This window comes from Rana temporaria, chromosome 12, assembly GCF_905171775.1.
Source record: "Rana temporaria chromosome 12, aRanTem1.1, whole genome shotgun sequence".
Taxonomy (NCBI): Eukaryota; Metazoa; Chordata; class Amphibia; order Anura; family Ranidae; genus Rana; species Rana temporaria.
In genome coordinates, this window is record NC_053500.1 from 324,057 (window position 1) to 345,676 (window position 21,620).

Genomic DNA, 21,620 nt, shown 5'->3' on the forward strand with positions numbered 1-21,620 from the left:
GTCTGTCCTCACCATGTCCTCCAATGGTTGTGTGTCTTATGTCTGTCCTCACCATCTCCTCCAATGGTTGTGTGTCTTGTGTCTGTCCATCTCCCCCAATGGCTGTGTCTCTTATGTCTGTCCATCTCATCCAATGGCTGTGTGTCTTATGTCTGTCCATCTCCTCCAATGGTTGTGTGTCTTATGTCTGTCCTCACCATCTCCTCCAATGGCTGTGTGTCTTATGTCTGTCCATCTCCTCCAATGGTTGTGTGTCTTATGTCTGTCCATCTCCTCCAATGGCTGTGTCTCTTATGTCTGTCCATCTCCTCCAATGGTTGTGTGTCTTATGTCTGTCCTCACCATCTCCTCCAATGGCTGTGTGTCTTATGTCTGTCCTCACCATCTCCTCCAATGGCTGTGTGTCTTATGTCTGTCCTCACCATCTCCTCCAATGGCTGTGTGTCTTATGTCTGTCCTCACCATCTCCTCCAATGGCTGTGTGTCTTATGTCTGTCCTCACCATCTCCTCCAATGGCTGTGTCTCTTATGTCTGTCCTCACCATCTCCCCCAATGGCTGTGTGTCTTATGTCTATCCATCTCCTCCAATGGCTGTGTGTCTTATGTCTGTCCATCTCCTCCAATGGCTGTGTGTCTCATGTCTGTCCTCACCATCTCCTCCAATGGTTGTGTGTCTTATGTCTGTCCATCTCCCCCAATGGCTGTGTGTCTTATGTCTGTCCTCACCATCTCCTCCAATGGCTGTGTGTCTTATGTCTGTCCTCACCATCTCCTCCAATGGCTGTGTGTCTTATGTCTGTCCATCTCCTCCAATGGCTGTGTGTCTTATGTCTGTCCATCTCCTCCAATGGCTGTGTGTCTTATGTCTGTCCATCTCCTCCAATGGCTGTGTGTCTTATGTCTGTCCTCACCATCTCCTCCAATGGCTGTGTGTCTTATGTCTGTCCTCACCATCTCCTCCAATGGTTGTGTGTCTTATGTCTGTCCATCTCCTCCAATGGCTGTGTGTCTTATGTCTGTCCTCACCATCTCCCCCAATGGCTGTGTGTCTTATGTCTGTCCATCTCCTCCAATGGCTGTGTGTCTTATGTCTGTCCATCTCCTCCAATGGCTGTGTCTTATGTCTGTCCATCTCCTCCAATGGTTGTGTGTCTTATGTCTGTCCTCACCATCTCCTCCAATGGTTGTGTGTCTTATGTCTGTCCTCACCATCTCCCCCAATGGCTGTGTGTCTTGTGTCTGTCCTCACCATCTCCTCCAATGGCTGTGTGTCTTATGTCTGTCCTCACCATCTCCTCCAATGGCTGTGTCTCTTATGTCTGTCCATCTCCTCCAATGGCTGTGTCTCTTATGTCTGTCCATCTCCTCCAATGGCTGTGTGTCTTATGTCTGTCCATCTCCTCCAATGGCTGTGTGTCTTATGTCTGTCCATCTCCTCCAATGGCTGTGTGTCTTATGTCTGTCCATCTCCTCCAATGGTTGTGTGTCTTATGTCTGTCCTCACCATCTCCCCCAATGGCTGTGTGTCTTATGTCTGTCCATCTCATCCAATGGCTGTGTGTCTTATGTCTGTCCTCACCATCTCCTCCAATGGCTGTGTGTCTTATGTCTGTCCATCTCCCCCAATGGCTGTGTGTCTTATGTCTGTCCATCTCCTCCAATGGCTGTGTGTCTTATGTCTGTCCTCACCATCTCCTCCAATGGCTGTGTGTCTTATGTCTGTCCATCTCCTCCAATGGCTGTGTGTCTTATGTCTGTCCTCACCATCTCCTCCAATGGCTGTGTGTCTCATGTCTGTCCTCACCATCTCCTCCAATGGCTGTGTGTCTTATGTCTGTCCATCTCCTCCAATGGCTGTGTGTCTTGTGTCTGTCCTCACCATCTCCTCCAATGGCTGTGTGTCTTATGTCTGTCCATCTCCCCCAATGGATGTGTGTCTTATGTCTGTCCTCACCATCTCCTCCAATGGCTGTGTGTCTTGTGTCTGTCCATCTCCTCCAATGGCTGTGTGTCTTATGTCTGTCCTCACCATCTCCCCCAATGGCTGTGTGTCTTATGTCTGTCCATCTCCTCCAATGGTTGTGTGTCTTGTGTCTGTCCATCTCCTCCAATGGTTGTGTGTCTTATGTCTGTCCATCTCCTCCAATGGCTGTGTGTCTTGTGTCTGTCCATCTCCTCCAATGGCTGTGTGTCTTATGTCTGTCCATCTCCTCCAATGGCTGTGTCTTATGTCTGTCCATCTCCTCCAATGGTTGTGTGTCTTATGTCTGTCCTCACCATCTCCTCCAATGGTTGTGTGTCTTATGTCTGTCCATCTCCTCCAATGGCTGTGTGTCTTATGTCTGTCCATCTCCTCCAATGGCTTTGTGTCTCATGTCTGTCCTCACCATCTCCTCCAATGGCTGTGTGTCTTATGTCTGTCCATCTCCTCCAATGGCTGTGTGTCTTGTGTCTGTCCATCTCCTCCAATGGCTGTGTCTTATGTCTGTCCATCTCCTCCAATGGTTGTGTGTCTTATGTCTGTCCTCACCATCTCCTCCAATGGCTGTGTGTCTTATGTCTGTCCATCTCCTCCAATGGCTTTGTGTCTCATGTCTGTCCTCACCATCTCCTCCAATGGTTGTGTGTCTTATGTCTGTCCATCTCCTCCAATGGCTGTGTGTCTTATGTCTGTCCTCACCATCTCCTCCAATGGCTGTGTGTCTTATGTCTGTCCATCTCCCCCAATGGCTGTGTGTCTTATGTCTGTCCATCTCCTCCAATGGCTGTGTGTCTTATGTCTGTCCTCACCATCTCCTCCAATGGCTGTGTGTCTTATGTCTGTCCATCTCCCCCAATGGCTGTGTGTCTTATGTCTGTCCATCTCCTCCAATGGCTGTGTCTTATGTCTGTCCATCTCCTCCAATGGTTGTGTGTCTTATGTCTGTCCTCACCATCTCCTCCAATGGTTGTGTGTCTTATGTCTGTCCATCTCCTCCAATGGCTGTGTGTCTTATGTCTGTCCATCTCCTCCAATGGCTTTGTGTCTCATGTCTGTCCTCACCATCTCCTCCAATGGCTGTGTGTCTTATGTCTGTCCATCTCCTCCAATGGCTGTGTGTCTTGTGTCTGTCCATCTCCTCCAATGGCTGTGTCTTATGTCTGTCCATCTCCTCCAATGGTTGTGTGTCTTATGTCTGTCCATCTCCTCCAATGGCTTTGTGTCTCATGTCTGTCCTCACCATCTCCTCCAATGGTTGTGTGTCTTATGTCTGTCCATCTCCTCCAATGGCTGTGTGTCTTATGTCTGTCCATCTCCTCCAATGGCTGTGTGTCTTATGTCTGTCCATCTCCTCCAATGGCTGTGTGTCTTGTGTCTGTCCATCTCCTCCAATGGCTGTGTGTCTTATGTCTGTCCATCTCCTCCAATGGCTGTGTGTCTTATGTCTGTCCATCTCCTCCAATGGCTGTGTGTCTTATGTCTGTCCATCTCATCCAATGGTTGTTTGTCTCATGTCTGTCCATCTCCTCCAATGGCTGTGTGTCTCATGCCTGTCCATCTCCTCCAATGGCTGTGTCTCTTATGCCTGTCCATCTCATCCAATGGCTGTGTGTCTTATGTCTGTCCATCTCCTCCAATGGCTGTGTCTCTTATGCCTGTCCATCTCCTCCAATGGCTGTGTGTCTTATGTCTGTCCATCTCCTCCAATGGCTGTGTGTCTTATGTCTGTCCATCTCCTCCAATGGTTGTGTGTCTTATGTCTGTCCATCTCCTCCAATGGCTGTGTCTCTTATGTCTGTCCTCACCATCTCCTCCAATGGCTGTGTGTCTCATGTCTGTCCATCTCCTCCAATGGCTGTGTGTCTCATGTCTGTCCATCTCCTCCAATGGCTGTGTCTCTTATGCCTGTCCATCTCCTCCAATGGCTGTGTGTCTTATGTCTGTCCATCTCCTCCAATGGCTGTGTGTCTTGTGTCTGTCCATCTCCTCCAATGGCTGTGTCTTATGTCTGTCCATCTCCTCCAATGGTTGTGTGTCTTATGTCTGTCCATCTCCTCCAATGGCTTTGTGTCTCATGTCTGTCCATCTCCTCCAATGGCTTTGTGTCTCATGTCTGTCCTCACCATCTCCTCCAATGGTTGTGTGTCTTATGTCTGTCCATCTCCTCCAATGGCTGTGTGTCTTATGTCTGTCCATCTCCTCCAATGGCTGTGTGTCTTATGTCTGTCCATCTCCTCCAATGGCTTTGTGTCTCATGTCTGTCCTCACCATCTCCTCCAATGGTTGTGTGTCTTATGTCTGTCCATCTCCTCCAATGGCTGTGTGTCTTATGTCTGTCCATCTCCTCCAATGGTTGTGTGTCTTATGTCTGTCCATCTCCTCCAATGGCTGTGTGTCTTATGTCTGTCCTCACCATCTCCTCCAATGGTTGTGTGTCTCATGTCTGTCCTCACCATCTCCCCCAATGGCTGTGTGTCTCATGTCTGTCCATCTCCTCCAATGGCTGTGTGTCTCATGTCTGTCCATCTCCTCCAATGGCTGTGTCTCTTATGCCTGTCCATCTCCTCCAATGGCTGTGTGTCTTATGTCTGTCCATCTCCTCCAATGGCTGTGTGTCTTGTGTCTGTCCATCTCCTCCAATGGCTGTGTCTTATGTCTGTCCATCTCCTCCAATGGTTGTGTGTCTTATGTCTGTCCATCTCCTCCAATGGCTTTGTGTCTCATGTCTGTCCTCACCATCTCCTCCAATGGCTGTGTGTCTTATGTCTGTCCATCTCCTCCAATGGCTGTGTGTCTTGTGTCTGTCCATCTCCTCCAATGGCTGTGTCTTATGTCTGTCCATCTCCTCCAATGGTTGTGTGTCTTATGTCTGTCCATCTCCTCCAATGGCTTTGTGTCTCATGTCTGTCCTCACCATCTCCTCCAATGGTTGTGTGTCTTATGTCTGTCCATCTCCTCCAATGGCTGTGTGTCTTATGTCTGTCCATCTCCTCCAATGGTTGTGTGTCTTATGTCTGTCCATCTCCTCCAATGGCTGTGTGTCTTATGTCTGTCCATCTCCTCCAATGGCTGTGTGTCTTATGTCTGTCCATCTCCTCCAATGGCTGTGTGTCTTGTGTCTGTCCATCTCCTCCAATGGCTGTGTCTCTTATGCCTGTCCATCTCCTCCAATGGCTGTGTGTCTTGTGTCTGTCCATCTCCTCCAATGGCTGTGTGTCTTATGTCTGTCCATCTCATCCAATGGTTGTTTGTCTCATGTCTGTCCATCTCCTCCAATGGCTGTGTCTCTTATGCCTGTCCATCTCCTCCAATGGCTGTGTGTCTTATGTCTGTCCTCACCATCTCCCCCAATGGCTGTGTGTCTTATGTCTGTCCATCTCCTCCAATGGTTGTTTGTCTCATGTCTGTCCATCTCCTCCAATGGCTGTGTGTCTCATGTCTGTCCATCTCCTCCAATGGCTGTGTCTCTTATGCCTGTCCATCTCCTCCAATGGCTGTGTGTCTTATGTCTGTCCATCTCCTCCAATGGCTGTGTCTCTTATGCCTGTCCTCTGTTCCTCCAGTACGTAGAAGAGAAGGACTTTGATCGGCACGGCCTGGAACCCATCACCCTCCTGGAGCAGACCATGTCCGGCCTGGCCTACCTCCACTCCCTGAACATCGGTAGGTGACCAGCCATCCGTGTCTAGAACCAACCTTCTCATGTGACTGTTCTCTGTAGTGCGGTATATGTGACGGGGGGTCTCTTGAATGAACGTTGTCCTGTCCTCTCTCAGTGCACCGCGACCTGAAGCCACACAACATCCTCATCTCCATGCCCAACGCTCACGGCAGAGTGAAGGCCATCATCTCTGACTTCGGTCTGTGCAAGAAGCTGGCGGTGGGAAGACACAGCTTCAGCCGGAGATCCGGGGTTCCTGGTACTGAGGGATGGATCGCCCCAGAAATGCTGAGTGAAGATTTCAAGGAGAACCCTGTAAGTAGATCTGTATTATTGGGTGTCGGTGTTCCCCCCCCCCCCCTCCCCCACCTTGTGTACAATAATATGAATGTCTAGTGATGTCATGGTTGTAGCTGTATACATCTCCTCTGTGTGTCACTATGATGAACCCTCGTCCTCAAACCGGACCACGTCCGCCGTCAATGCTTCCTCTGTCCAGAACCAGCCCCATCCGAGACTCTTTAGCCCCCCCCCCCCCGCTGACTTCATTCACAAAACTGATGCTCTCGGAAGGTAGATCGGCAACTCATGATCTGGGCTTGCCAACCCACCATCCCAGAGCAGGAGGTCGCGGGCCAAATCGGAGGGCTCCTCGGGCCACTGGTTGGGCACCCCTGCCCTAGACTGTGCAGGTTTAGGAGATATTTATTGTACTAGTAGGTAAGCTTTGTTAAAGCCTAAGGGTTAGCCTAACTTTAATTCCAAGCCAGGCTGAGCTCTCTGGTGTCCCTCAAGTCCTGGAACTCGGCCTTATCCTCGGAAATGTTTTCCAGTATGGAGATGCGCTCCCTCTTCAGGGTGACCAGCTTGTATCTCTGATGATCGGGTGCAGGAAGGTGGTCTCCAGTCACTGAGCCGGAGATTATCTCCATTCATACATTGCTCCCTTCCTGCGTCAGATTTCCAGGCAGCCCCGGAGGTCTCCAGGACTTGGGGGTCATTGCTCCAGTCCCAGCAGTGCTGTGTTGGCCGATAACAAGCGTCACGTCCAGTCTATCCAGGAGCGAGTTCATTATCGATCCAGCTTGTGAGGATTTATCTTTTCCTCTTCTGGGTCCCGTCCAACTACCACACTTATTAGGATATGGACAGAGGATCGGGCTGAATTTTTGTCTGATCTTCGAAGGTTTCTGTGTTGTGCTAAAAACTTCAGAAAATATAAATACTTAGACTTTCCTGGGGACCCGGATTTTCTCCTTCTCACTCCGACATCCACATCGGAAAGAATCCCCCTTGGGGGTGTGGCAACTTAAAGTGGAGGTTCACCCTAAAAACATCTATATACCATTCCATCCACCATACTGCCGCCATGTACTGTATGCAGTTGTGTTTTCGCTGTTCATACCGCTGTATAGCTATTTCCCCCCCCGGCTTCCGGGTAGGGGCTCCCGCGGGAGTGGGCGGAAACTGGTGACGCTCCTTATGCGCCAGGGGGAAGCTTTTGTCATCACGTCAATCACTTAGTCTCTGAATAGGAACGCCCACTCCCGCGGGAGCCCCTACCCGGAAGCCGGGGGGGGGGGGGGGGGAATAGCTATACGGCGGTATGTACAGCATATTGTAGATGTCGGCAGTATGCTGGATGGAATGCTATATACATGTTTTTAAGGTGAACCTCCCCTTTAACCTACACGTGTGTGTGACGGATGGATATTCTCCTCCGATCCTCTGCTCCTGAGTGAATTGTCACATTTGGCTTAATGAAACGCTCCTAACAGCGATACAACTTCCAGTTTTGAAAATAATAAGCCTGGTGTAATCCCTGAAGATATAAACCGCGAGTGTTTTTCGAAACGCGTTGGTTGGTCTGTCATCTTGACAGCTTCTGGGCTTTTGTTCTTCGTTGGTTTTTAATCACTGTATATATGGCCGCTCGCTGTATCACGGGACTCCACACAATGTGAGGGAGCTTGCATGAATGTGTGGAGTTCTTGCGGGGAGGACCAGAGACAGCCGCCGAGGGGCCCCAGAAGACCAGGATCGGGGCCAAATGAGCTGCACAGTGAGGGTAAGTATAACATTTTATTTTTATTTTTTCTTTACAACCCCTTAAGTTACCCCCATAGTCCTAAGCCCAGGTTCTGAGGGACATGTCTGAATGTATTCCCATGATGCTGAAAGCCAAGAGGTTTCCTTCTCACCAGAAGTACAGCGGCACCTCGGATTACCCGCATAATCCATTCCAGGAGAACGCTCGTAATCCAAAGCACTCTCATATCAAAGCGAGTTTCCCCATAGAAGTCAATGGAAACTAAAATAATTTATTCAGCATTGACTTAAATAGCATGCAATACCGCATGTGGCCAGAGGTGGGGGGGGGGGCACTGGAGGGCCTCGGAAACACTCGCAATCCGAGGTGCCACTGTATCACAATACATGGGGGACTTGAGGGAAGTTCTCCATGGGAAGGATCCTTGCCTATTTACAATATGGGTTTGGCCCTCGGCAACCTCAGGGCTCTTCTCTTCTAGTTCTAGAGACCAATCTGTTGTCTCCCTTGTGACTCCATGGGATCGGAGTCTGGTTCTTGGTACCCATTGAACCTATCGCAGGGTATTTCCCCTTCTCACCCACATGGTGGTGATTCTTTCTGAGGTTCTTTGAGAGGACTCTCCTGCTCGTCTGGATGGGAACTTCCTCGGTCATCCGCTGTGGTCTTCAGACTGACTCTCCTTCCAGATGTCCCCGGGAAGGTGAACCGGTCCTTGGTTATCCAGACTTCTGTTCCTTTTATGGTTCCTCTGTTTACCATCCAGGGGACTCTACTAGATCTATTGAGTGTTTCTTGGGCTCTTGAACCCGTCTTAGTATTTTGTAGTCTCTCAATGGACAGTACAGTCCATTGAGGGACACGGGTCCCGCCTCTCGGTGTTTATGGGCTTTTGGTACAGGCTGAGGCATGCTGGGTAAAGGAGGAGTCATCCCGGGTCAGCCTACTATTTTGTTTGTGTCTAATCCTCCTGTAGGAGGCAGTATAACCCAACAGTACATGGCTTCCTGTGTCACTCAGTGAGGAGGACGACTGTATGGCGAGTCCTATAATGGGATCCTCGTTGTCTGAGCGGACTCCATTAGTGTTCTGACTCTCGCGGTGTCTCTTTATTTCAGACTTATACCGTGGACATCTTCTCTGCCGGCTGCGTCTTCTACTACGTGGTCTCAGAGGGGAAACACCCTTTTGGCAAGTCCCTGCAGCGGCAAGCCAACATTCTACTGGGAGCTTCGAACCTGGACTGTCTGAGCCTTGACAACCACGGTGAGTCCTGACCCAAGGGTGAGGGCGCCACGCTGGAGGGGGGACTTCCTGTCTGATCACATGACTGTTTCCTATCATTACAGAAGACCTTGTAGCACATCACCTGATCCAGCAGATGATTGACAAGGACCCTCAGACACGCCCGTCCGCCCCGGCCGTCCTGAAACAACCGTTCTTCTGGAGCCTGGAGAAGCAGCTCCAGTTCTTTCAGGTGAGTGTAGGGGGAGTTCTGTGTTCCCCACCGGGGGGAGGTGTGCTATGGTTCCCCAGCTCTGGAGACTCTCTACCCCCCCCCCCCCCCCCCCATTACTGGTCTCCCTGGACATTGCCGTGTCTCCTCTCCGGGACTCGTCTGTTATAAATCTGAGTGATTCTCTCCACTTCCTGCAGGACGTCAGCGACCGAATAGAGAAAGAGGCTCTGGATGGAGCGATCGTCAGACAGCTGGAGAGAGGAGGAAGAGACGTGGTGAAGCTGGACTGGAGGGAGCACATCACCCTTCCACTGCAGACAGGTAACCGACTTCACCACACCACCACCATAGGTACCAGATGTGCCATACAGGACATGGAACGTACCAAGCGCCTGACTACCAGCTCTACCGTATGGCACAGGGCCCGACTCTACCAGATTACCAACTCTACCGTATGGTACAGGGCCCGACTCTCCCAGATTACCAGCTCTGCCGTATGGCACAGGGCCCGACTCTCCCAGATTACCAGCTCTGCCGTATGGCACAGGGCCCGACTCTCCCAGATTACCAGCTCTGCCGTATGGCACAGGGCCCGACTCTCCCAGATCTGCTGTATGGCACAGGGCCCGACTCTACCAGATCTGCCGTATGGTACAGGGCCCGACTCTACCAGATTACCAGCTCTACCGTATGGCACAGGGCCCGACTCTCCCAGATCTGCCGTATGGTACAGGGCCCGACTCTCCCAGATTACCAGCTCTGCCGTATGGCACAGGGCCCGACTCTCCCAGATCTGCTGTATGGCACAGGGCCCGACTCTCCCAGATTACCAGCTCTGCCGTATGGCACAGGGCCCGACTCTCCCAGATTACCAGCTCTGCCGTATGGCACAGGGCCCGACTCTCCCAGATTACCAGCTCTGCCGTATGGTACAGGGCCCGACTCTACCAGATTACCAGCTCTACCGTATGGCACAGGGCCCGACTCTCCCAGATCTGCCGTATGGTACAGGGCCCGACTCTCCCAGATTACCAGCTCTGCCGTATGGCACAGGGCCCGACTCTCCCAGATCTGCTGTATGGCACAGGGCCCGACTCTCCCAGATTACCAGCTCTGCCGTATGGCACAGGGCCCGACTCTCCCAGATTACCAGCTCTGCCGTATGGTACAGGGCCCGACTCTCCCAGATTACCAGCTCTGCCGTATGGTACAGGGCCCGACTCTCCCAGATTACCAGCTCTGCCGTATGGCACAGGGCCCGACTCTCCCAGATTACCAGCTCTGCCGTATGGTACAGGGCCCGACTCTCCCAGATTACCAGCTCTGCCGTATGGTACAGGGCCCGACTCTCCCAGATTACCAGCTCTGCCGTATGGCACAGGGCCCGACTCTCCCAGATTACCAGCTCTGCCGTATGGCACAGGGCCCGACTCTCCCAGATTACCAGCTCTGCCGTATGGTACAGGGCCCGACTCTCCCAGATTACCAGCTCTGCCGTATGGTACAGGGCCCGACTCTCCCAGATTACCAGCTCTGCCGTATGGCACAGGGCCCGACTCTCCCAGATTACCAGCTCTGCCGTATGGCACAGGGCCCGACTCTCCCAGATTACCAGCTCTACTGTATGGCACAGTGCCCGACTCTCCCAGATTACCAGCTCTGCCGTATGGCACAGAGCCCGACTCTCCCAGACAATGACTGACCTCGTAGGTAGGAAGTGACCGGTCATTGCCGGTATCCGATAGATAAGTTCTCTTCTCTTGTAGATCTCAGGAAGTTCCGCAGTTACAGGGGCCGATCGGTGAGGGATCTTCTGCGGGCGTTACGTAATAAGGTGAGCCCGGGGGGAGGGGCGGTCAGAGCCCGGGGGAGGGGCGGTCAGAGCATGTAATAAGGTGAGTGTGGGGGAGGGGCGGTCGGAGCCCGGGGGAGGGGCGGTCGGAGCCCGGGGGGAGGGGCGGTCGGAGCCCGGGGGGAGGGGCGGTCGGAGCCCGGGGGGAGGGGCGGTCGGAGCCCGGGGGGAGGGGCCCGGGGGAAGGGGCGGTCGGAGCCCGGGGGAAGGGGCGGTCGGAGCCCGGGGGAGGGGCGGTCAGAGCCCGGGGAAGGGGGCGGTCAGAGCCCGGGGGGAGGGGCGGTCAGAGCCCGGGGGGAAGGGGCGGTCAGAGCCGGGGGAGGGGCGGTCAGAGCTCGGGGGAGGGGCGGTCAGAGCCCGGGGGAAGGGGCGGCCAGAGGACGTAATAAGGTGAGCGTGGGGGAAGGGGCGGTCAGAGCGCGGGGGAGGGGCGGTCAGAGCCCGGGGGGAGGGGCGGTCGGAGCACGTAATAAGGTGAGTGTGGGGAAGGGGCGGTCAGAGCCCGGGGGAGGGGCGGTCAGAGCCCGGGGGGAGGGGCGGTCAGAGCCCGGGGGGAGGGGCGGTCAGAGCCCGAGGGGAGGGGTGGTCAGAGCCGGGGGAGGGGCGGTGGCGAGTGGAAGGTGAGCTGCTGGAATAATTCTTCTCTCTTCTATTCCCAGAAACATCACTACAGGGAATTGCCGCCCGAGGTGCAGGATACTCTGGGGAGCGTCCCTGACGACTTTGTCCGCTATTTTACCTCCCGATTTCCAGGACTTTTGCTGCACACTTACCTTGCCATGCGCCTTTGTAGGCACGAGAGACTGTTTCACCCCTATTACACCCAGGACTCCTCGGAGCCGGCACTCGGCTCGCAGCCCCCGGATGAGGCGTGAAATGTGCGCCGATTTCTGGTCAGGGCCCCCCGTGGGGCGAAGACATTGCAGAGTGCCTTAGACTGCCCTCCCTTGGCTCGCCTGTAGAGGGCGGCGCACGCTGGGTGTGGGAGGAGAGTCCTTCCTTGCGGCGCCATCTCTTGGTATTATTTCATATTGCACTATGGAAAGGGTAGCTCCTCCTGGGAGGGGCTTTGCGCTATTGGGGGGCGGGCACAGACGGGAAGCGGTGAGGTTTTTATTCATGAAGTGTCGGCCCCTGGGGGTCAGCCAACGCTTGCTCAGGTTTTATGGGTGGAGGTCGGTGTTCTACCCAGAATCCTCCGTGTCAGGGGGGCGGGGTTACCTGTGGTACTTCCTGTACGGTTTATTATCGGTATTTATACGGAGGGCCCCGGAGCCCCTCCCTCTGCGGAGAAGAAGAAGAAGATTTTCTGTTTTATTGACTTTTATTTTTTTAAGCTTTTTTTATTGATAAGGAAACTCGGGAAACGGAAATATTTTATATTTTTTATTCAGTGAAGCTCGACCAACCCGGAGGAGGATCCTTTATTTCCAGAGAAGTGAGCTCAGCCAATGAGAGGCGAGATGACTGGGAATAAAGATCCGGGTCCTCATGGATCGAGCCGATTGTCAGGCCGGACTTGGGTCAGTTTTGCCGGGAATAATCGGAGTTTGTGAATTAAAGATGATTTTTGTCTCGGAAAGTTTTCTGTTTCTGTTATTAGAAATGAATTATAAATGGTGGAGATGTTCCGGACAGATGATCGGCAGAGAGCGGTAACCCGTGGCAACCTGTCAGGTGACCTCCTTTATAAATCCGCAGTCTGGCTGCTTGTGGGTCACTCCTCTCTGCCCCCCGGATTACCTGGTAATATGGGGGATGTTGTACCACTTCTGTCCATTGGTGGCAGCACTGTGACGGTAATATAGGGGAGTCATACCAGTTCTAACCACAAGGTGGCAGCAGAGTGCCTATAATATGTGTATGGTATTATATGGGGAGTCCTACCAGTTCTAACCACCAGGTGGCAGCAGCAAAGCACCACTAATAATATGTGTATGGTATTATATGGGGAGTCATATTACGGGTACTCTGCTGCCTCCTGCTGGTTAGAACTGGTATGTGTGCGGTAATATAGGGGGAGTCGTACCAGTTCTCACCACAAGGTGGCAGCAAAGCACCACTAATATTATGTGTATGGTATTATATGGGGTCTTATCACCGGTACTCTGCTGCCTCCTGCTGGATAGAACTGGTATGTGTATGGTGTTATATGGGGAGTCATACCAGTTCCAACCACCAGGGGAAGGGAGTCACCGCTCCAGGTGGGTCCAACAAGCAATCAGGAAACCAAAGGTGTCGGCAATGCACTAGGCAAATTGTGGAAATTTCAAAAGGGATGGACAGCCGCACTCCAAAGGAACTTCTTAAGTTCTATTTATTGGTAAAATTAATAGAAATGCATCACAGGATACCGTCAAAAAATCGGGAAAAGAAGCAGCCGGCGCGTTTCACATTAGTTCAGTGCTTAGTCATGTTCTAACCACCAGGTGGCAGCAAAGTACCACTAATATCAGTGTATGGTATTATAGGGGGAGTCATATTACCGGTACTCTGCTGCCTCCTGCTGGTTAGAACTGGTATGTGTATGGTGTTATATGGGGAGTCATACCAGTTCTAACCACCAGGTGGCAGCAGAGTACCTGTAATATGTGTGTGGTATTATAGGGGGAGTCTTATCACCGGTACTCTGCTGCCTCCTGCTGGTTAGAACTGGTATGTGTATAGTATTATAGGGGGAGTCACACCAGTTCTAACCACATGGTGGCAGCAGAGTGCCTGTAATATGTGTATGGTGTTATAGGGGGAGTCACACCAGTTCTAACCACAAGGTGGCAGAATGTGGGTTGTGGTAAGTGATCTGCACACAAGGACGGACGCGTATCATACGTTGTGCCGCCATTTTGGATTGGGGGGTAAATGATAGATGTGGAGCTCAGCTGATGTCTCCACATGAAGGTTCCTCGGGGGAGGGGCTACCATTTTGTTGAGGACCGCAGTGTATTCTCTCTGAAGGTGTTTTTTGGTCCTCCGGATAATGGCGGCCATAGAGGACATCTCTGCTGTGACTGGAGAGAAATGCTGCAATCCTCAAGCTTCACTTTTGGGGGGCGTGTCCCACTTTGCTGTCCAATCATATAGGAGAAGATCGCTGCGGTACAAAACAAATGGCGGCCATGGTGAACCGTTGTATGTTCTCAGCACTGACTCCATTTTATTCTCTTCAACTCTGGCCAATCGGAAACACCAGATGGCAGCGCAGCGCGGCTCCTATTGTGTGTCCTACCGCCTGTGAGCACTGGGTGGCAGCGCAGTGCGGCTCCTATTGTGTGTCCTACCGCCTGTGAGCACTGGGTGGCAGCGCAGTGCGGCTCCTATTGTGTGTCCTACCGCCTCTGACCACTGGATGGCAGCGCAGTGCGGCTCCTATTGTGTGTCCTACCGCCTCTGACCACTGGATGGCAGCGCAGTGCGGCTCCTATTGTGTGTCCTACCGCCTCTGACCACTGGATGGCAGCGCAGCGCGGCTCCTATTGTGTGTCCTACCGCCTGTGAGCACTGGGTGGCAGCGCAGTGCGGCTCCTATTGTGTGTCCTACCGCCTCTGACCACTGGATGGCAGCGCAGTGCGGCTCCTATTGTGTGTCCTACCGCCTCTGACCACTGGATGGCAGCGCAGCGCGGCTCCTATTGTGTGTCCTACCGCCTGTGAGCACTGGATGGCAGCGCAGTGCGGCTCCTATTGTGTGTCCTACCGCCTCTGACCACTGGATGGCAGCGCAGTGCGGCTCCTATTGTGTGTCCTACCGCCTCTGACCACTGGATGGCAGCGCAGCGCGGCTCCTATTGTGTGTCCTACCGCCTGTGAGCACTGGGTGGCAGCGCAGTGCGGCTCCTATTGTGTGTCCTACCGCCTCTGAGCACTGGATGGCAGCGCAGTGCGGCTCCTATTGTGTGTCCTACCGCCTCTGACCACTGGATGGCAGCGCAGCGCGGCTCCTATTGTGTGTCCTACCGCCTGTGAGCACTGGGTGGCAGCGCAGTGCGGCTCCTATTGTGTGTCCTACCGCCTCTGAGCACTGGGTGGCAGCAGAGTAACAGAAATGTCTATGAAGATTTCATTGGATGTCCTACCACAGAGGTCCTCACCCGCGTCCTCGGGACCCCTAACAGGCCAGGTTTGCAGGATAACTGAAATACATCGCAGGTGATCTCATTGGCTGCTCAGTGATTGCACCTCCCCCGAGGTAATCCATAAAACCTGGCCTGTCGGTGGGTGCTGAGGACAAGGCTGACGAGCGCTGTCCTACCAGGATCCACCAAGAGGTGGCAGCAGAGTGACAATGAGGTAGGAGGAGCCCCGCCAGTGTATATCCACAATGTTACAGAGCAGTGTCCTCTTAGGAGCAATACAGTGCACGGGGGCCCTGTCTACACAATCACACACGAGAATTTACTGACAACAATCATGAAATTTACTGACAGAACCACATTTTTTACTGTCACTGCAAAGAAAGTACCTAAAATGACAGTTTTCAGTGCCGAACAATGCAAATGTCAGCACTAGTTATATGTTTATAGTTTAGTTACCTTCCGCCCACCGTCGTTCTACGTCATCACTTTAAAGATGGATATCTCGCTAACGGAAGCAGCTGCTGCCACAACCGAGATATTCATCTCTTCAGTGGGCGGTCTCTGCGACGAATTCGCCGCGAGATCGCCGTTATCGGTGGCGGGAGAGGGGCCCTCCCGCGCCCTCCGCCGCTTACCGGAGCCGTCGGTAGCGGCGGAGGCGATCGGGTGCTGTCGGCAGCTGAGCGGGGACGGGACTGAAGGAAAAATCTCCTTCGCCCGTCCCCATAGCTCTGCTGGGAAGTTGCGTCAAAACATCAGTCCCGCCCAGCGTCTTAAAGAAACATTTTTTTTTTTGTCATTTGAAAAAATGACAGTTTCAATTTTTTTTTTTTTCTTTTTTCTTGCATTTTAGTGTAATTATGAGATGTGACGTCTTTTTGTCCCCAGATCTCATATATAAGAGGACCTGTCATGCTTTTTCCTATTACACGGGATGTTTACATTCCACGTAATAGGAATAAAAGTGATCCTTTTTTTTTTTTTTTTTTTTTATTTCAGTGTTAAAAATTGTAAAATAAATAAAAATAAATACAAAAACCCCCCAAAATTTTTTTTTTAAAGCACCCCGTCCCGACGAGCTCGCGCGCAGAAGCAAACGCATACGCGAGTAGCGCCCGCATATGTAAACGGTGTTCAAACCACACAAGTGAGGTATCGCCGCGATCGTTAGAGCGAGAGCAATAATTCTAGCCCTAGACCTACTCTGTAACTCAAAAGATGCAACCTATAGAATTTTTTTAAACGTCGCCTATCAAGATTTTTAAGGGTAAAAGTTTGACGCCATGCCACGAGCGGGCGCAATTTGTAAGCGTGACATGTTGGGCATCATTTTACTCGGCGTAACATTATCTTTCACAATATATAAAAAAATTGGGCCAAATTTATTGTTGTCTTATTTTTTTAATTTAAAAAAGTGATTTTTTTCCAAAAAAAGTGTGCTTGTAAGACCGCTGCTCAAATACGGTGTGACAAAAAGTATTGGAATGACCGCCATTTTATTCTCTATGGTGTTAGAACCCACAAACATTATATATTTATTTTTTCTAAGTAATTTTATAGCAAAAAAAAATGTTTTAGTCTTGCAAACACCAAATCTGAAAAACAGGCCCGGGGCTAAAGTGGTTAAGTTAAACAAAAGTAAAAAAAAAAATGTCTTCATTGACATGAAGGTCAGGTCACTATAACCCGGCCAGCACAGAGTTTCCTCTTACATCAGAGTCTGCAGGATCCCCCCTTACAGTGAAAGGGAACTCTTATGTAAAGGGGAACTCTGCAGATCATGATCTAAGGGGGGAACTCCGATGTGGAGGGGCACTCTGGTGACCAGAGACCACCTTCCGTAGAGTAAATACACTAAGGTAAGGGGGGTCACTAATATAGGAGGGGGAACCTTTATATCACTCCCCCCTTACATCAGCAACCACCCCCCCCACCCCACCCCACCCCGCACAGGACCGGATCTTCTCTGTGATTTCCCCAAACTGGGCATGGGCAGTTCTAACCCGTCACTCTCCACAATTTTTTACTGGGGTTGCTGGGCAGCCGGTGGGGCCCCCCAGGCAAGCGGGGCCCCCGGGCAACTTCCCTGCGTGCCCAATGGAAAAGATGGCCCTGTTACAGAGTAGTCCCCCCCCCCCTGTGATTGGATGTCAGTGTTACATTGTATCTCCCTGTATGTTGGGCTCCTTCAGGTGATTATCTAATAGTTTCCCCTCCCCCGCTGAGACCACCGCCTGTGGAAGGGAATTCCACATCCTTGCCGCTCTTACAGTAAAGAACCCGCTACAGAGTTTAAAGCGGGGAGTTCACCCCAAAAAACGTTTTTACCATCAGATTGAGGCGAATTGTGGGAAGCCGAATCGGGTGTTTTTTAAAAATGGAAGCCGTACTTACCGTTTTAGAGCGGGATCTTCTCCGCGTCTTCCGGGTATGGGCTGTGGGACTGGGCGTTCCTATTTGACTGACAGCCTTCCGACCGTCGCATACATCGCGTCAAGATTTGCCGAAAGAAGCCGAATGTCGGTGCGGCTCTATACGGCGCCTGTGCACCGACGTTTGGCTACTCGTGACGCGATGTATGCGACCATCAGAAGGCTGTCAGTCAAATAGGAACGCCCAATTCCCGAAGATCATACCCGGAAGACGCGGAGAAGATCGCGCTCTACAACGGTAAAAGAAATCCCGATTCTGCTTCCCGTAATTCGCCTCAATCTGATGGTAAAAATTAGTGTTTTTTGTGTGAACCTCCTTTTCTTCTAATATTAGTGAGGGGCTCACATGTCTTATTGTTAAACTCCCTTCCCCCTATTGTGGGGCCCCCCGAAAATCATCTCCCCTCCCCCGCCTCTTCTCCAGAGCTCACAACCTTTCCTCATCACTAATATCCTCCATTCCTCCTCCAGACCCTTTATTATCTTTGTTGTCCTCCTTTGTACTCTCTCCATTTCCAGTACATCCTTCCTGAGGACTGGAGCCAAGAACTGGACGGCATACTCCAGGTGCGGCCGGACCAGAGTCTTGTAGAGGAGAGAATTCTCCTTTTATCTCTGGAGTTCATCCCCTTTTTATTGCCAATATTCTGTTTGCTTTGTTAGCAGCAGCTTGTCATTGCTGAGCCTCTCATCTACTAGGACCCCCTGAGCTCCTCCCTCCCCCCATACCTGAGCTCCTCCCCTACCCATACCTGAGCTCCTCCCTCCCCCATACCTGAGCCTCTCATCTACTAGGACCCCCAGAGGTTCCCCCCCATACCTGAGCTCCTCCCCTCCCCCATACCTGAGCTCCTCCCCTCCCCCATACCTGAGCTCCTCCCCCATACCTGAGCTCCTCCCTCCCCCATACCTGAGCCTCTCATCTACTAGGACCCCCAGAGGTTCCCCCCCCCCATACCTGAGCTTCTCCCTCCCCCATACCTGAGCTCCTCCCTCCCCCTCATTGCTGAGCCTCATCTACTAGGACCCCCCAGAGGTTCCCCCCCCCCCATACCTGAGCCCCTCATCTACTAGGACCCCCAGAGGTTCCCCCCCCCATACCTGAGCTCCTCCCTCCCCCATACCTGAGCTCCTCCCTCCCCCATACCTGAGCCTCTCATCTATTAGGACCCCCAGAGGCCCCACCCCCCATACCTGAGCTCCTCATCTACTAGGACCCCCAGAGGCCCCACCCCCCATACCTGAGCTCCTCCCTCCCCCATACCTGAGCTCCTCCCTCCCCCATACCTGAGCCTTTCATCTATTAGGACCCCCAGAGGTTCCCCCCCCCATACCTGAGCCCCTCATCTACTAGGACCCCCAGAGGTTCCCCCCCCCATACCTGAGCTCCTCCCTCCCCCATACCTGAGCTCCTCCCTCCCCCATACCTGAGCCTCTCATCTACTAGAACCCCCAGAGGTTCCCCCCCCCCATACCTGAGCTCCTCCCTCCCCCATACCTGAGCTCCTCCCTCCCCCATACCTGAGCCTCTCATCTACTAAGACCCCCAGAGGCCCCATACCTGAGCTCCTCCCTCCCCCATACCTGAGCTCCTCCCTCCCCCATACCTGAGCTCCTCCCTCCCCCATACCTGAGCTCCTCCCTCCCCCCCATACCTGAGCTCCTCCCCCCCCATACCTGAGCTCCTCCCTCCCCCCCCATACCTGAGCTCCTCCCTCCCCCCCATACCAGAGCTCCTCCCTCCCCCCATACCTGAGCTCCTCCCTCCCCCATACCTGAGCTCCTCCCTCCCCCCCCCATACCTGAGCTCCTCCCTCCCCCCCATACCTGAGCTCCTCCCTCCCCCCCATACCTGAGCTCCTCCCTCCCCCCATACCTGAGCTCCTCCCTCCCCCATACCTGAGCTCCTCCCCCCCCCATACCTGAACTCCTCCCTCCCCCCCCATACCCGAGCTCCTCCCTCCCCCACACCTGAGCTCCTCCCTCCCCCCCATACCTGAGCGCCTCTCTTCACCAGTGTATATCCACAAGGGGGCGGCAGAGTGACGGTGATGAGTATATGGTAATATAGGAGGAGCACCGCCAGTGTATATCCACAAGGGGGCGGCAGAGTGACGGTGATGAGTATATGGTAATATAGAGGAGCACCGCCAGTGTATATCCACAAGGGGGCAGCAGAGTGACGGTGATGAGTATATGGTAATATAGAGGAGCACCGCCAGTGTATATCCACAAGGGGGCGGCAGAGTGACGGTGATGAGTATATGGTAATATAGGGGAGGAGCACCGCCAGTGTATATACACAAGGGGGGCGGCAGAGTGACGGTGATGAGTATATGGTAATATAGAGGAGCACCGCCAGTGTATATCCACAAGGGGGCGGCAGAGTGACGGTGATGAGTATATGGTAATATAGAGGAGCACCGCCAGTGTATATCCACAAGGGGGCGGCAGAGTGACGGTGATGAGTATATGGTAATATAGAGGAGCACCGCCAGTGTATATCCACAAGGGGGCAGCAGAGTGACGGTGATGAGTATATGGTAATATAGAGGAGCACCGCCAGTGTATATCCACAAGGGGGCAGCAGAGTGACGGTGATGAGTATATGGTAATATAGAGGAGCACCGCCAGTGTGTATCCACAAGGGGGCAGCAGAGTGACGGAGATGAGTATATGGTAATATAGAGGAGCACCGCCAGTGTATATACACAAGGGGGCAGCAGAGTGACGGTGATGAGTATATGGTAATATAGGGGAGCACCGCCAGTGTATATCCACAAGGGGGCGGCAGAGTGACGGTGATGAGTATATAGTAATATAGAGGAGCACCGCCAGTGTATATCCACAAGGGGGCAGCAGAGTGACGGTGATGAGTATATGGTAATATAGAGGAGCACCGCCAGTGTATATCCACAAGGGGGCGGCAGAGTGACGGTGATGAGTATATGGTAATATAGAGGAGCACCGCCAGTGTATATCCACAAGGGGGCGGCAGAGTGACGGTGATGAGTATATGGTAATATAGAGGAGCACCGCCAGTGTATATCCACAAGGGGGCAGCAGAGTGACGGTGATGAGTATATGGTAATATAGAGGAGCACCGCCAGTGTATATCCACAAGGGGGCAGCAGAGTGACGGTGATGAGTATATGGTAATATAGGGGGAGCACCGCCAGTGTATATCCACAAGGGGGCAGCAGAGTGACGGTGATGAGTATATGGTAATATAGAGGAGCACCGCCAGTGTGTATCCACAAGGGGGCAGCAGAGTGACGGTGATGAGTATATGGTAATATAGAGGAGCACCGCCAGTGTATATACACAAGGGGGCAGCAGAGTGACGGTGATGAGTATATGGTAATATAGAGGAGCACCTCCAGTGTATATCCACAAGGGGGCGGCAGAGTGACAGTGATGAGTATATGGTAATATAGGGGGAGCACCGCCAGTGTATATCCACAAGGGGGCAGCAGAGTGACGGTGATGAGTATATGGTAATATAGAGGAGCACCGCCAGTGTATATCCACAAGGGGGCAGCAGAGTGACGGTGATGAGTATATGGTAATATAGAGGAGCACCGCCAGTGTATATCCACAAGGGGGCGGCAGAGTGACGGTGATGAGTATATGGTAATATAGAGGAGCACCGCCAGTGTATATCCACAAGGGGGCAGCAGAGTGACGGTGATGAGTATATGGTAATATAGGGGGAGCACGGCCAGTGTATATCCACAAGGGGGCAGCAGAGTGACGGTGATGAGTATATAGTAATATAGAGGAGCACCGCCAGTGTATATCCACAAGGGGGCGGCAGAGTGACGGTGATGAGTATATGGTAATATAGAGGAGCACCGCCAGTGTATATCCACAAGGGGGCGGCAGAGTGACGGTGATGAGTATATGGTAATATAGAGGAGCACCGCCAGTGTATATCCACAAGGGGGCGGCAGAGTGACGGTGATGAGTATATGGTAATATAGAGGAGCACCGCCAGTGTGTATCCACAAGGGGGCAGCAGAGTGACGGTGATGAGTATATGGTAATATAGAGGAGCACCGCCAGTGTATATCCACAAGGGGGCAGCAGAGTGACGGTGATGAGTATATGG

General features: G+C 52.6%; 1 protein-coding gene across 1 annotated transcript in view; it reads left to right on the top strand.

The window, feature by feature from the left end:
* Positions 1-12,586, top strand: part of ERN1 (endoplasmic reticulum to nucleus signaling 1) — a 43,682-nt gene extending 31,096 nt beyond the window's left edge. The window contains exons 16-22 of the mRNA XM_040331378.1: positions 5,546-5,645; positions 5,759-5,958; positions 8,812-8,959; positions 9,043-9,170; positions 9,350-9,473; positions 10,919-10,986; positions 11,664-12,586. Coding sequence (XP_040187312.1) covers positions 5,546-5,645; positions 5,759-5,958; positions 8,812-8,959; positions 9,043-9,170; positions 9,350-9,473; positions 10,919-10,986; positions 11,664-11,879 — 984 coding nt within the window. The 3' untranslated portion in view covers positions 11,880-12,586. The remainder of the gene's footprint in view (positions 1-5,545; positions 5,646-5,758; positions 5,959-8,811; positions 8,960-9,042; positions 9,171-9,349; positions 9,474-10,918; positions 10,987-11,663) is intronic.
* The last annotated feature ends 9,034 nt before the right edge of the window (positions 12,587-21,620 follow it).